At 57.4% G+C, this 14,127-nt stretch overlaps 4 protein-coding genes across 4 annotated transcripts; 2 read left to right on the forward strand and 2 right to left on the reverse strand.

The window, feature by feature from the left end:
- Positions 1-897: 897 nt before the first annotated feature.
- Positions 898-4,537, forward strand: HRG_02361 (RNA polymerase rpb2; the record flags this gene model as incomplete). The annotated part of the gene is made up of 5 exons (XM_044860832.1): positions 898-1,024; positions 1,079-1,091; positions 1,151-1,252; positions 1,306-2,425; positions 2,486-4,537. The coding sequence occupies 5 exons, from the start codon at positions 898-900 to the stop codon at positions 4,535-4,537; spliced, it is 3,414 nt and encodes a 1,137-aa protein (XP_044724465.1).
- Positions 4,538-4,794: 257 nt separating this feature from the next.
- HRG_02362 (rad51 domain-containing protein) lies at positions 4,795-6,195 on the reverse strand (the record flags this gene model as incomplete). The annotated part of the gene is made up of 1 exon (XM_044860833.1): positions 4,795-6,195. One exon carries the CDS (start codon positions 6,193-6,195, stop codon positions 4,795-4,797), a length of 1,401 nt encoding a protein of 466 aa, XP_044724466.1.
- Positions 6,196-6,872: 677 nt separating this feature from the next.
- Positions 6,873-9,658, reverse strand: HRG_02363 (choline/Carnitine o-acyltransferase domain-containing protein; the record flags this gene model as incomplete). The annotated part of the gene is made up of 4 exons (XM_044860834.1): positions 6,873-7,021; positions 7,110-9,086; positions 9,151-9,534; positions 9,592-9,658. 4 exons carry the CDS (start codon positions 9,656-9,658, stop codon positions 6,873-6,875), a joined length of 2,577 nt encoding a protein of 858 aa, XP_044724467.1.
- Positions 9,659-11,160: 1,502 nt separating this feature from the next.
- Positions 11,161-13,537, forward strand: HRG_02364 (major facilitator superfamily domain-containing protein; the record flags this gene model as incomplete). The annotated part of the gene is made up of 9 exons (XM_044860835.1): positions 11,161-11,213; positions 11,517-11,597; positions 11,652-12,084; positions 12,148-12,510; positions 12,572-12,610; positions 12,663-12,720; positions 12,780-13,183; positions 13,243-13,290; positions 13,349-13,537. The coding sequence occupies 9 exons, from the start codon at positions 11,161-11,163 to the stop codon at positions 13,535-13,537; spliced, it is 1,668 nt and encodes a 555-aa protein (XP_044724468.1).
- Between the last annotated feature and the right edge of the window lie 590 nt (positions 13,538-14,127).

Raw genomic sequence — 14,127 nt, forward strand, 5'->3', positions numbered from 1 at the left:
GTTGTCGACCAGACGTTCCCACGAGACCCAACCTGGTTGAGGCCTCGCTATAATCGTCGAGTTGACGACCGTAAGCTTTGGGTGCGGCTGGTGGAGCCTCGGGATATATCCGCTTGCTCGCAACAGAACGGTCTGCAAGCCATGGCACATGAGACGGACGATACGACAGGTGGGTTTTAGGTACTGTACAGTAAACATTAGGTTCCATGGTAGGCAGTCTGCTATCCGTAGATTGATTGGCTTCCCGGGTTGCCGTTTGGAGCGGATGCCGCGCCGCTCTCGTTGCCGCCGAGCATCTACTTACACAGTCAGTACATGCAGCTATGCCTCCAATCCGCCAACGCATCAGTCTGGGGTTGCTCAACTCTCCCCCCTCTCCCCCCTCTCCCTGCAAGCCGAAAGGGGACGCTGGCTACGAGACAGCGGCCCGACCGTTTTTCTTGTTTCATGTGGTTCCTGTCATGGCTGGCGTCTCTTGTAGAAGATGATGGCCGTGATGGGGCATGACGCTTGGTTAAGCCGTCATGCGCGGATGATGCTTTGTCGCTATCAAGCGCAGACTTTCAAATTGAGACATGGCAAGTACGAGTAGGCCTTCAGCACACCCTCTCACACTAAAGACAGTAAAACAAATCATTCCTTCATCAGAGCAGATTGGCTGTTGATCATACCTAGGCGAGACGGCATTTCGCACGACATGGACCGTTATCGTTATCGGGCCCTGACACCAGCCACGCCCCGCCACTCGTCCCCCACCAAGCCTCGCGGGGCAGCAACACCAACAAGTCTGTCTTCTGGTAGACGGAACTTTTTTCCAGGCCACCATCGTCAGACCGAGCCCGTGACGATATCTCGGTGCGCCAACGCCCAGATGCCTCTATTGCGGTGACTTTCAATATGTCGCTGGCAGACGACGGCTTCGAGGCCCTCCTGGAGCCATTCTACAACGGCAAGAAGCTCACGGATCCCGTGTCCACCAAGGAAGACAAGTTCCAGCTGCTGCCCGCCTTCCTCAAGGTCAAGGGTGAGTTTTCCTCTCTGCATCCGGCGACTCGCGGCTTGCTCTAACTTTGTCAAGGCCTCGTCAAACAGTGCGCGCACACTTTCCCTCGACCTTGCCCTCTCCGATCGCATGCTGACCTGAACAAAGGCACATTGACTCGTACAACTTCTTCGTTGAGCACGAAATCAAGGACATTGTGCGCACCAACCGCACCATCCGCAGCGATGTCGACAGCAATTTCTGGCTAGAGTTTGTTACAGCCCGTTCGTCACGTCTGGGGATGGCCTAACCGTCCTGCCCAGGTTCACCGATATCCGTGTCGAACGGCCGCGCCGACAAGACTACAACGATGCCAAGTCCCGCACCGAGGTCACTCCGATGGAGTGCCGGCTGCGTGACATGGCCTATGCCGCCCCCATCTTGGTGGACATTGCGTACATCCGCGACAAGCAAAAGATTGTCCGCAAGGGCGTGCCTCTGGGGCGCATGCCGGTGATGCTCAAGAGCTGCAAATGCCGGCTGAGTGGCGCCACCAATGCGCAGATGGAGGCGATGAACGAGTGTCCCTTGGATCCCGGCGGCTACTTCATCATCAACGGCACGGAAAAGGTCATCTTGATTCAGGAACAACTCAGCAAGAATCGTGTCATTGTCGAGGCCGATGAGAAGAACAATATCATCTCGGCTTCCGTCACCAGTTCCACCCACGAGCGAAAGTCCAAGACGTACGTTACGTTGAAGAAGGACCGCATCGTTCTCACCCACAACGTACTCGTGGAAGGAATACCCATCGTCATCGTGCTCAAGGCGCTCGGCGGTCTCTCCGACTACGAGATCATGCAGTTGGTTGCCGGCTCCGACGGAAGATATCAAGACGAGTTTCTCATCAACTTTGACGAGGCGACCAAAGTCGGCGTCTTTACGCAGCACCAGGCCCTCGAGTACATCGGCTCAAGGGTCAAGATGGGCTCGCGAAAGGGCCAGTTTGGGCCCCAAGTCCGTAGAAACAGCGTCGAGGAGGGACTCGATGCCCTCGCCAACTTGGTCATAGCGCATGTCCCGATCGAGGGGCTCGACTTTTATCCCAAGGCCATCTACGTCGCCATGATGACTCGGCGAGTTCTCATGGCTTCTCAGGACCCAAAGCTGGTCGACGACCGAGATTTTGTGGGAAACAAGCGTCTGGAACTGGCAGGACAGCTCCTATCGCTCCTCTTCGAAGATTTGTTCAAACGCTTCATGGGCGAGGTCAAGATGTCCATTGACAAGTTCCTGAAGAAGAACAACCGTGCCGTTCCCCTCGATGCCGTCCACATGATCAGTAATCATGCTAATAACATCGGATTGGGCATCAATCGTGCCATCCAGACGGGAAATTGGAGTGTCAAACGTTTCAACATGAACAGAGCCGGCGTCACGCATGTTCTGAGTCGTCTCAGCTACATCAGTGCTCTCGGTATGATGACAAGAATAAACAGCCAGTTCGAGAAGACGCGAAAGGTATCTGGCCCCCGAGCTCTCCAGCCGTCGCAGTGGGGCATGCTCTGTCCCTCTGACACCCCCGAAGGTGAAGCCTGCGGTCTCGTCAAGAACCTTGCGTTGATGACGCACATCACCACAAACATTGAAGAGGGTCCCATCAAGAGGTGGATATTCACGCTCGACACCGGGGTCGAGCCCATCAGAAACTTTTCCGGTGCCGAGATGCATCGCCAGGGTTCCTACACTATACACGTTAACGGCACGCCGTTTGCCCTGACAAGGTATCCCAAGAGATTTGCGTCGAGGTTCCGCACGATGCGTCGCCGGGGCTGGATATCACCCTTTGTTAGCATCAACATCAACTCACATTTCAACGCGGTGCATATCGCAACGGATGAGGGCCGGATTTGTCGGCCGTACATCATCGTCAAGAACGGGCAGCAGAAGCTCAAGGCCGAGCACCTCAAGCTGTTGCAGCTCGGAAAAGTAACGTTTGATGACTTTCTGACCAATGGCATCGTCGAGTATCTCGACGTCAACGAGGAAAACGATGCACTCGTCACCCTCTACGAGCATCAGATCACCAAGAGCACGACGCACTTGGAAATTGAGCCGTTCACTCTTCTAGGAGCCGTGGCAGGCCTGATCCCTTTCCCGCATCACAATCAATCACCCAGAAACACGTACCAGTGTGCCATGGGTAAGCAAGCCATTGGGGCGATTGCACACAATCAGTTCAACAGAATCGATACTCTTCTGTACACCTTGGTCTACCCGCAACGGCCAATGGTCATTACCAAGACGATTCAGCTTATTCACTACGACAAGCTCCCGGCAGGGCAAAATGCCACCGTGGTGGTCATGTCGTACTCTGGCTACGATATCGAAGACGCCCTCGTGCTGAACAAAGCCTCAATCGACAGGGGCTTTGGGCGGTGTCAAGTGTTCAGAAAATACACAACGGAGCTTCAAAAGTACCCCAATGGCAGGAGAGAACGAATCGGCGACCCCCTCAATGAGATCTCGGGCAACACCAAGCATCGTCAAGAGAAGTACGAGGCTCTAGATGACGATGGTCTCGCAACGGTCGGCTACAGAGTCAAGTCTGGGGAAGTCATGGTGAAGAAGGAAACACCGCTGGACCTAACGACGACAGGTATAGGCATGGACCGCGGGCCGAGCGAGTATCGCGACTCTGCGATCTCATATCGAATACCCGATCCTGCCTACATAGACAAGGTCATGATTTCTCAGACCGAGAAGGACACGACCGTCATCAAGGTCCAGACACGACAGACACGCCGCCCGGAGCTTGGGGACAAGTTCTCGTCCCGTCACGGTCAAAAGGGCGTGGTTGGCATTATTGTCGACCAGGAGGACATGCCATTTGCCGACAACGGCCTGACACCAGACATTATCATGAATCCTCACGGTTTCCCCTCGCGAATGACAGTCGGCAAGCTACTTGAATGCCTGACAGGCAAAGCCTCGATTCTAGACGGCCGCAAAGACTACGGTTTCGGGGATGCGTTCCGGTCGCATCCGGTCGAGGAGATGAGCCAGGTCCTCCTCAATCACGGCTTCTCGTGGGAGGGCAAGGACTACTTCACCTCTGGCCTGACTGGGGAGCCGTTGGAGGCCTACATTTTCAACGGCCCCATCTACTATCAGCGCCTGAAGCACATGGTCCAGGACAAGATGCACTCCCGGTCGCGCGGGCCCAGGGCCATCCTCACACGGCAGCCGACCGAGGGTCGCTCCAGGGACGGCGGTCTCCGACTGGGGGAAATGGAGCGCGACTGCCTGATCGCGTACGGTGCCTCTCAGCTCCTGCTGGAGCGGCTCATGATCAGCTCCGACGGCGTCGAGATCGACATTTGCCAGCAGTGCGGGCTGTTCGGATACAAGGGCTACTGCCACACCTGTAAGAGCACAAGGGAGGTGACCAAGATGTCGATGCCCTATGCGGCAAAGCTGCTGGTGCAGGAACTCATCAGCATGAACGTCGGAGTGCGTCTCCAGCTGGAGGATGAGTTTCCCCATCCGAAATGATTGGCCGCGGCACGGGAGATGAGATGCGGCGTAGAGTAATGGGTGTAGGGAGGCTTTCTGACGCGGAAGGGGGAGCGGGCATGATACCTGGGTCAAGACGGTGCCTTGATAAACAAATTGCATCTACATCACTTCTGTCCTGCACGTGTATGTTCGGGGTGGCCCGCAGTGGCCGTGGCCTTGCAGCATGTTGGATGTCAGTAGGTCTACCAACTGGCGGGTCTTCATCCGCCCTGTTGGATTCGTGAATGCGTCCACTAGCTAGACTTGGCGGTCTTTGCTTTGACGGCCGTGAGCCCTCCCGTAGTGACCTCGAACTCGGTGGAACCATCCACGCCTTGCCCGGAAGCACCGACGTGCGGCGCAAACACCACCTTCATCCACCTCCTCCAGGACTTGAGAGTGGGCGCCGCGGCATCCACGTCGTCGTCATCGGCGTCGAGGGGCGCGGCGATCCTCCGGGGTCGCCCGTAGACGGGTCGCTTGAGCAGCGCAACACGGCATGCGATCTGGGTGGACCAGACCAGGCCCAGGCTCGGCGTCTTGGGGGGGTCGGAGGCGTGCGGGTCGTCGCCCCAGCCGGTGAACCAGCGTTGCTGGTGGTCGAGACGAAGAGCCGGCGGCGCGGGGGGGACGTCTTCCGGGAAGGGGGGGAAGGGTGAGGGGGATGAGGGCGTGCTCGCGAGGGAGGTCGCGGGACCAGCGCTCCGCGAGGCCAATGGTGTCTCCTGGGTGCCGGCCGGGATGCCTCGAGGTGGGATACTGCGGATCGCGGGGGGTAGGGAGAAGCGGTCGGCGACTTGGTTGGCCACAACGACGGCAATGCCGTGTCTCCGCGCGAGGTCTCGTAGCAGAGACCCCAGGCGTACGAGCTCGGCGCTCCGAGCGGCCATGTTAGAGCCGTGGGAGCCGCGGCGCTCAAACTCGGCGCGGTAGTTTGCCGCCACGGAGTCGATGACGAGCAAGCCGATGCGATGCCTCGACAGCAGGACGGGCACCTGGTACTCGAGGATGTGTTCCTGGGACTCGAGGTCGGGCGTGAGGGTGATGAAGATGTTGTCGAGCGAAGGCGGGTCGTCGACGGCGGCCAGGACGGGGTTGGAGGCCATCATCTGCTTGAGGCGCTGCGTGGCGAGGCCCGACTCGGTGGAGATGTAGACGGCCTGCTTGCGGGGCCCGCGCGGGGGCGGCAGCTGCACGGCGAGGCAGAGCGAGAGCAGCAGCTGCGTCTTGCCGGCGCCGCTCTCGCCGGCGAACTCGGTGATGCAGCCAACGGGCACGCCGCCCCCCAGCGCGGCGTCGAGGCCATGGTCGAGCGTGCTGATGAAGGCGACGGCCGACACGTCCCGGGTCGTGGCCGTGGGGCGGGGGGGGCGCGTGTCTTCCGGGGTGGTGTCGGCTGCCGACGAGGCAGGGTTTGGCGGCGGCGAGGCCTCGAGGAGGAGCTTCTCCGGAACGAGGTCGTCGGACAACGAGGCCTGGACGGCTGCAATGAGGCGCTTGAGGTCGAGCAGCGACAGGTGCGTCTGCTTGGCAATGTCGGCCGGGTGGAGGGCGAGGAGGTCCGTGGTGGTCAGGGCGTGCTGCTCGATGGTGGCGAGGAGCGCGGCGAAGGGGGCGACCGGGAAGGAGGGGAGGATGCGGACGAGGTCGGTCATGGATGCCGGCCCGACAGCGGCGGATGGCGGGACGCGGTGCGTGGGTGGTGGTGCGGAGGTGAGCTGTGATCGTCCAGGGCCCGCTGCAGGAAACGGCGATGCATTGCGATGGAGAGCGGCAGGATGCGTTTCGGCCTCTCAACTCCGTCGCGGATTGTCGGGGGTGCGTCGTCACCTCCCAACCTCCTCTCTCCACACTCGAGGTTGTAGAAATCTCGCACGGGGCGTCAATTGAGCCCATCAAGCTCAAGAGCACAAATTCATCAACCAGATCATGCTTGAATTGCGACAGCGATCCTACCCTAAAGGTCATCCAGGACGGATGCCGGGGTCACGTGACGACGCGCGTGCCCCGCGTGTGCCCATGTGCATCCTCTCCTCGCTTTGATCTCCTCTCCCCTTCCCTCTTCTATGCTGTCGAGGCAAGCCTTTCTTTGCCGCACCAGACGCCAGGCCGCCACTCATCCGTGGCGGCCCGAATTTTTCAAAACTAGCACGAGCATGTCGTTTAACGGCAGGAAGTAAACGACTTCGAAATGTACACAAGTGCCCTCTTGATGCATATCTTTGTATGTAATTGTATTCCAATGTAAAAAATAACCCGTCACGCATCACGCAGACCAGTATCCTGTTGGAATGCATGCAGCCTGGCAATCGCCCCCATGGCCCTGTCCACGTCATTCTGTAATCAGCCGCAACTTCTTACCGATGTCTCTACGCCTCGCATACATGGCGGCCCGTTCCGAGACCTTGGATTCGGCCATGTCCGTTCCCTTTTCCCGAGCCTTGAGTGCTTGGAGAAGCATTCCGGCGTCGAAGAAGCCGTCTAACAAATGGCATATTGGTCAGCACGTTTCGTGATGCATAGGAAACAAGATTACACCAAGCAGGACGCGAGGAGATTGGGCGCTTACATCCACCGAGCTCATCGTCATCGCTCACCGTGGCGCTATCCTCGGCCATAGATGCCGCGTCATTGGATCGCGGAATCTTGACCGGCTCAGAATTGGTGATGAGACGCCCCCTCGATTTCAGCCTGCTCACGGGCTGCGACCGGGATGCCTCGCGGGCCCGAGAAGACTTTGCCGTAAACGAGTTACGGTTTGTAATGCGCAGGATACGCCGAACCTCCAACAGATAGCTCTCCAGCGTATCGACGAAGCGTTTCGTCTGGCGGTGCTTGCTCGATACGCAAATCGAAATGGACTCGTCCTTGATGATGTATCCGATGCCAAAGCCGTCACCGGACGTGGGACCGAAGCCAAAGTGACGCAAAGACGGGTTGCCGCAGTTGGACGTGGACAAGACTGTCGTGTTAAGCCTGTCCCACCCTGAATCGGCAAAGATAAACGGCAGAGGATGGTTGTCTCGGGGCCGAGAGTTGGTGCTATTGCCGCGCTCACGGCCGTGTCCAGCTGCCACACCGTCCATGGGCCCGGCAGATTCTTTCTCGGGGCTTCCTGGCGGCGAGTATCCATCGATGGAGCTGGACTGACCGACACTGCTCACGCCACTGTCCATGTCTTCGTCGACATACTTCTGCCAGACGCAGAGCAGGGCATATAGGTGTCGGTCGCAGCCCTGAGCCTTTGCGCAGTCTCTGGTTCTGCCGACGTGCTTTTGACAGGCTCGCTTTAGGGCTTCAGTCTTTTTCTCAAGGGGAGAGTCGGCCCAGAAGGTCTGCACAAAGTCGACCGACTCTGGCGAAACGGTTCGGACGGCTTCGGTGCGCCCATGCAGGAAGACCTTGGTCATGGCTGGTTCATAGGTGCATTCGACTCGCCCGTAGAGGCCGTAGTAGGCAGCCTGGAACGCCATCTGCACAAAGGCATCCGGGGAGAAGCCCATGGCAGTGATGAAGTTCTTCCCGTAGGAGCCAAAGTCGAGGCACTGGAATTCGTTTTGCTCGATGAGATCTGCCAGCCTCGTCTCGGCAAACCGGACGGCTATGGACAGCTCGGGAATCATATCCCACTCGAGCTTGCGCGGGGTCGTGTTGACGTCGCCAAAGCTCTCGAGCCCTCTCTTGGACGGGTCCGGGCTCGTGGATGTCCAGAGGGTCGGGGCCTGGCCGTTGATGGAGCGAGCGAAACGCAGGATCGTGTCGGTATACACGTCGCTGGCAAAGCGCAGAACAGTGTGTCCGTCGACGCCCGTGTGCTCGAAGTTGATGCCAGCGCTGCCGTTCTTGCAGACTATGATCTGCATCTTGTCATACCATCGATTCGTGCAAGTGCCTATCTGGACGCCGTTCTTGACCTCGCTGGTGCCGCAAAGCATATTTTGGCAGAGAGCGGCGGCGTCGAGCGGCTCGGTGTAGTCGAGGCAGAGGGCAAAGAGAGCCGAGTCGACGATGCTCAGACAGTCGGCATTGTTCGACCCGGGAACCCTGGTCAAGACGTCTCGGAGACCGGACCACACTTTGCGATTCTCGGTGCTCAGCACACCCAGCGCGCCCTTGGCGGCGTCCTGGATCGGCGTCTGGGCGGCGTCCTCGATGACGGTCTGTAAGTTGATGGCGATGTCCCTCTCGGTCATGATGACATCCGAGTTGGCGTCCAAGACGTCGAACCAGTAGAGCTGGCCGTGGCAGATGACGACCATGTGCTGGGACTCGGGGTCCTGCACAATCTGGCAGCCATTCTCCGTCGGGACTCGGGCCGTGCCGAAGAGGCGCGAAACCTGGTACATGCACAGGGGGGTGCCTTTGAAGGTGTCTGGCGGGAGCTCCTCTTTTCGCACGGCTCTGATGAACTCGAGGGCCGACACAACCAGGGATGCCGCCCGGGTGACCTGGTTGTTGCGCGCGGGCGTTGGGTCGTCCTCGAGGAGGAAGAAAGGATTCAGGTTGAGCACGACGGAGTTGTCAAAGTTGAGGTACGAGTCGTACCCTGGCCAACGTCAGTCTGGACAATCATGAGGCCGGAACCCGGATAGGGAAATGGCACGACGTACAGAACTGCTCGATGTAGCTCGTCTTGTCATGGGCATATCTCTTGAGCTTCTCCTGCAGATCGGGCCCATCGGCCTTGAGAAACTCATGGACAGCATGTCGCGTCTCTGCACGTTCTCGAGGGTTTTGCAGTGGCTCCAGGGCCTCGATGTACTTTTTGCAGGTGCTCTCCAGATCCGGAATGGGCAGCTTGGGGAGTTTGTCCTGAGCCGCAAAGGTAATTCCAGCCGTCTCTTCCTTTGCCCTGTAGGTAGCCATGGGGACTCGGGTGTAAGCACAAGTCAGATGGCCGGGCCCTTGGGGCGGAAGAGTGCGGGGGGTAGTCGGCAGGGCGGGCAGCTCGGCAAGCTTCTCTGCCAACGAGTCTGAATGATTGAAGACGCGGGCTTTGGCAGTCATTGTGTCAGCGGTGGCTCAAGAATAGAGCGGCGAGACGCTTGTGCTGATGCTGAGGCCGCGCAGGGCGGTGCGGTAGAAGTAGTGGCAGTCTTGGAGGCAGTAGGCTGGCATCACCGGCGGGGCCCTGGCGGGTATGGAATCGACTGTACAAGCAGGGGATTCAAGGAGAACAGGCAAAGGACAGGCAAAGGACAGGCAGAGGGGAGGGTGAAGCGAGGCCGGCGATTTTTAAGTCGGACATGGAAGGCAAGCAACGCAGGTACCGGGAGGCGGTTGTCACAAGCCGCTACAAGATGACGGATTTGTCGAGTGGAGCTCCCCCGCATCCAACTACCTCTCTGGATCATTCCGGAGCGCCTAGTGGGTCTGGCTGGAAAGCCGGGTCGATGGAGGAAGAGGAGAGGTGGGATGCGGATCCGGGGTAATTAGTGGGCGGGCCAAAGGAGATGTTGCAGATGAGAGGCGTGTAACCAGGGCGGCTTTCCGTGGTGGTTTGGGAGGCTGGAAGAGGCAGGAGGACAAGGAAGATGGATGGGAGAGACGTAGGAGCCGACAACTCACCATCAAAAGCAAGGCAAGCCCGTGTTGTTGCGAGAGCGTGGGGTCCAGAAGATGGGGGTCGGCGTCCGAAGAGGCAAGGACGAGGTCAGTCTGGACGTGCTCACATGGACGGAGTGGTGGTGGTGATGGTCCCATGTGGGCGAGAGCTGACGGTATATGTATGTGAGTGAGTGAGTGTACTGTACTGTATGTGTATGGATGGGTGCACGCCAGCCGTGCCAGACGGAGGCTTTAAACGCCTCGGACAAAGGGAAGCTTGGCCGTGGGACCCGTGGGCAAGCCTATAATTATGCGGGGGTTTTCTGCTTTAGATTTCTTGGTCGAGCAACTTTTTCCTCGGCCAAGTCAACGTAGAGCATCAAAGAGATGTACGCTGCAGAAATGTGCCTGTTTTTATCCGTGTTGTCTTTCAGGAAGGGTGACCGCAACGGGAGCTCACAGGTCTCCAAGACGGGAGAGATGGCGGTGCAGAGAGACGACTCCCTGTTCGAAACTGGGCTTTCCTTTGGATTCTTCGTCTTGCTGAATATTGCTTGATTACCTAACCGTGTGTTATGCTATCTGCATCAAGACAAGGCAAGGTAGATACCTAGGTAGGTACCTACGTACTGTAGGTAATTGTTGAGTGCAGCCCCTGATTGGGCCAGCCTAGCTTAGTCAGTCTGAGCGGCACGAGCCCTTTGTAGAGAAATATATACCACAATACCAACCAGTCATCTCTAACGGAGGTGCCTCCAGTTTTGTTAGAGGATAATATGACTAGTTTAACACCCTTAAGGCTGGTGCCCGCGCCCACGGCTTGGGCCCGTAATCATCTTCGTCCTCTTCTGCGTCTTTTCAGTACCTTACCTACCTAGGTACCTAGGTAGGTAAATACCTAGGTAGGTACCAGACTGGATCTACCCAGCATTACAAAGTACGTAATTCATGTCAGCGCACAGCCTCGCCATCCCCAACCACGACCAATCAGTGACTGCCCTTGGCCGCCGGCTCAACTATCCCCCCCTTGCCCTCGTCTTCCGACTCTCGGTTTCAAGCCCCATGTTCATCCCATGCCGCCGGCATCATCGCCTGCGCCCAGCGTTGCGCCTCAATGTGCCCCCCAGTAAGCCGTCATCATTGCTACAAACGCCCTGGCAGCCTCTTAGATCGGCGTCGACGCCAAAGCCTATTTACACGTCGCTGCCCACGTCTCTGTACTCCTGGTATTCCAAACACCCTGCTACTGATCCCGACTTGACATGCCGAGAGCAACGTGGTCACGAGATTCCATATTTTGCAATTTGCAGCAAGTCATGGCGAATCACCTGTCCACTACCCCTTCGAGTCCAACGAGAGACTCAACTTCGCCGCCAATGCTGCCCGAATCCTGTCTTGGATCTGAGCCTCTGGCCACCCCCGACGTTAGGAGAGCGAGGAGAAAGTACAGGTGGAAGATGGTGTTCGGCCTGGTCTGGCCTTATGCACTCCAGGCGCTCGATGCCACCATGTACGGGTTTCTATCCTCGCACACAACATGAATGAATCTAATTCTTGCCTACAGCATCGCAAGCGCGTTGCCCTGGATTGCCAGCGACTTTGACAAGGTTTCGCAGCAAAATTGGATCGTCTCTGCCTTCAACCTCACCTCGGCTGCCTTCATCCCTTTCTGGGCCCAGATGGCCGACATCTTTGGTCGATATGCCGCCATCGTCGCTGCCGTCTTGCTCATGCTCGTTGGCAGCACCATATGCACTGCTGCGCCGACAAACGTGTATGGGCTTTTGCTCCTGGGACGCGCATTCCAGGGCGTGGCTTCCGCGGGACTCAACGTTGTCGTCCGCACCATCCTCGCCGACCGTGTGACGCTGCAGGAAAACGCAAAGAACTGGGCCATATTTGCCCTTGTCGGAGGCGTGTCCTACGCCGTGGGTCCCGTCATCGGTGGCTACCTTACAAAAGCCAACTGGCGTTGGTGTTTTGCTATCAACTTACCCGTGGGGGCTGTTGCACTACTCGCCATCTTTACCATACTGCGCAAGGATCTTCTTGGGCCGCAGCCCGTCCCCGAGCTCGATGAAACAGCCGAGACGGGGCAAGTTACCAAGATTGCCGCGCGTCTCAAAACCGTCGATGTGGGAGGGCAAGCTTTGTTCCTCATGGGCCTGGGCCTCCTCATCTTGGCCCTGACGTGGGGCGGCGTGACGTACCCGTGGAAGTCTGCCGCCGTTATCTCTTCGCTACTCATCGGGTGCTTGCTCGTGGCAGGTTTCTTCGTCTGGGAGCGGATGCTTGCCCCGGGTCGGGTCTTGTCCAAGAAGATGACGCGCCAACGGCCCATGATCCCGTGGGCTCTCCTTACCAGCCGTGACATTGGATTGATCTTTTATACGGAATGTGCCACAGGCATAGCGACGTTTGCCGTGAGCTCTTGCCATTGTCCTCCGCCCAAGATTATACCCACACCCTCTAACATGGATGCAGGTGCTTTACTTTTGTAATGTCTATTTCATTGCCGTCAAGGTAAGGCATCATCTCCGGGGCTAAACCCAACATCGGCTCATGCGGGTTTTAGGGGAACAGCTCGGACAAAGCAGGCCTTCAGATTCTTTTCTTTACGCCAGGCATGGGAAGTACGATGGAGCACCAACAGCGTTGCCATTCTAGTCAGTGCTGACTTGAACGCTTGCAGTTGGTGTTTATCTGAGTGCCTTGATGTGTAATCGCTGGCCGAGAATGACATTCCCTCCGCTCTTCCTCGGCACAATGATCGAAGCCATAGGCATAGGGGTCCTCACTTGGGCCCTGTTCAAGGAACAATTGCCGCCCATCTTTGGCATGATGGCAATGGTTGGTGCTGGCATGGGTCTCCGATTCATGGTGGCTCCGTTGCACGGCATTGGCATGTTCAAGGCACATCGAGCTTCCATCATCGGGTTGATGGCCGTTGCCATTCCACTTGGAGGGACTATTGGCTTGACGATTATGTCTTCCATCTTCAATAACATTTCAGAACTCGATGCGAAAGACGGCGACTTCTCAAGGCTGCGGGATCAGCCGGTTGGCACCAGGGAACAGGCCATTTACAAGGCCAAGGTGAGGGAACGAAGGCCAGTGCAGCGGCGTTGAGAAACGTGGCTGATGATCAAACTCAGATGGGTGTCGTGTGGGCTTTCGTTGCCATTACCCCCTTGATGGTTATGGTTTGTCCGCAAGGCATCCCGCCCTGAGCACTGCTATAGGACTAACATTGACGTATAGTCGTGGATCTCATGTTTCTTCCTCGGCAACGTCAAACTCGCCGACGAAGACGGCGACGGCCTAGGTGCTGTCTATGAGAAAACCCACCTCTGGAGCCGGTGGAAAGATACCAAGGATACAGAGGAGGATCAAAGACTGGAGAGCTCGCACGGCAGAATTGAGGCCAAGCCAAGGCCCACCGCGGTGTAAGCGACCAAGCCCGCCAGGGAGGAGTTGGTCGTGAAGGAGCCTTGGAGGATTGGAGGGTGGAGGGACAAGCAGAGTGAATTGGAAGAAGAAAGCATACCAAGTAACTAGGCGATTTTGATATACACCAATGGCCACTGGTCATGAGAAAAATTCTCTTGTGGATGGATGGTCACCTTATTGAGCCTTTTTGTCAGAGCACCCACTCGAGCTGCAGTGCAGCTAAAAGTAAGGTACCTTAGTACGTACAGTATAAAAGAAGTACGTATACTCCGTAATTCGCGCCGCAACTGTAGGAAAAGTCTGAGCCCAAAAGCCACGCACCTGTAGGCGAGAGAGCGGTCTGGTGGCGACTTTGGCAGCCTGTTGGTTGCCTGTTGCCTGGCCAGCCTTTCGTTATGGGGGCGCAAAGTGGAAGCATTCCAGCTTTGTTCAAGAGTTTGCCTTGGAGGCTTTCATTCGTGCGTGTGGTGAGGCACGCATCATCTATTACATAACGTACTGCCTTACTGCCGGCCCAGGAATGTCTTTGGCGGCTCTGTAATTACAGTGCGCACCTCTTCTTCTGATGGGCTCGCCCAGCAAGGCGTAGC

The sequence above is a fragment of the Hirsutella rhossiliensis genome (genome assembly GCF_020360975.1).
Source record: "Hirsutella rhossiliensis strain HR02 chromosome Unknown scaffold00002, whole genome shotgun sequence".
NCBI lineage: Eukaryota > Fungi > Ascomycota > Sordariomycetes > Hypocreales > Ophiocordycipitaceae > Hirsutella > Hirsutella rhossiliensis.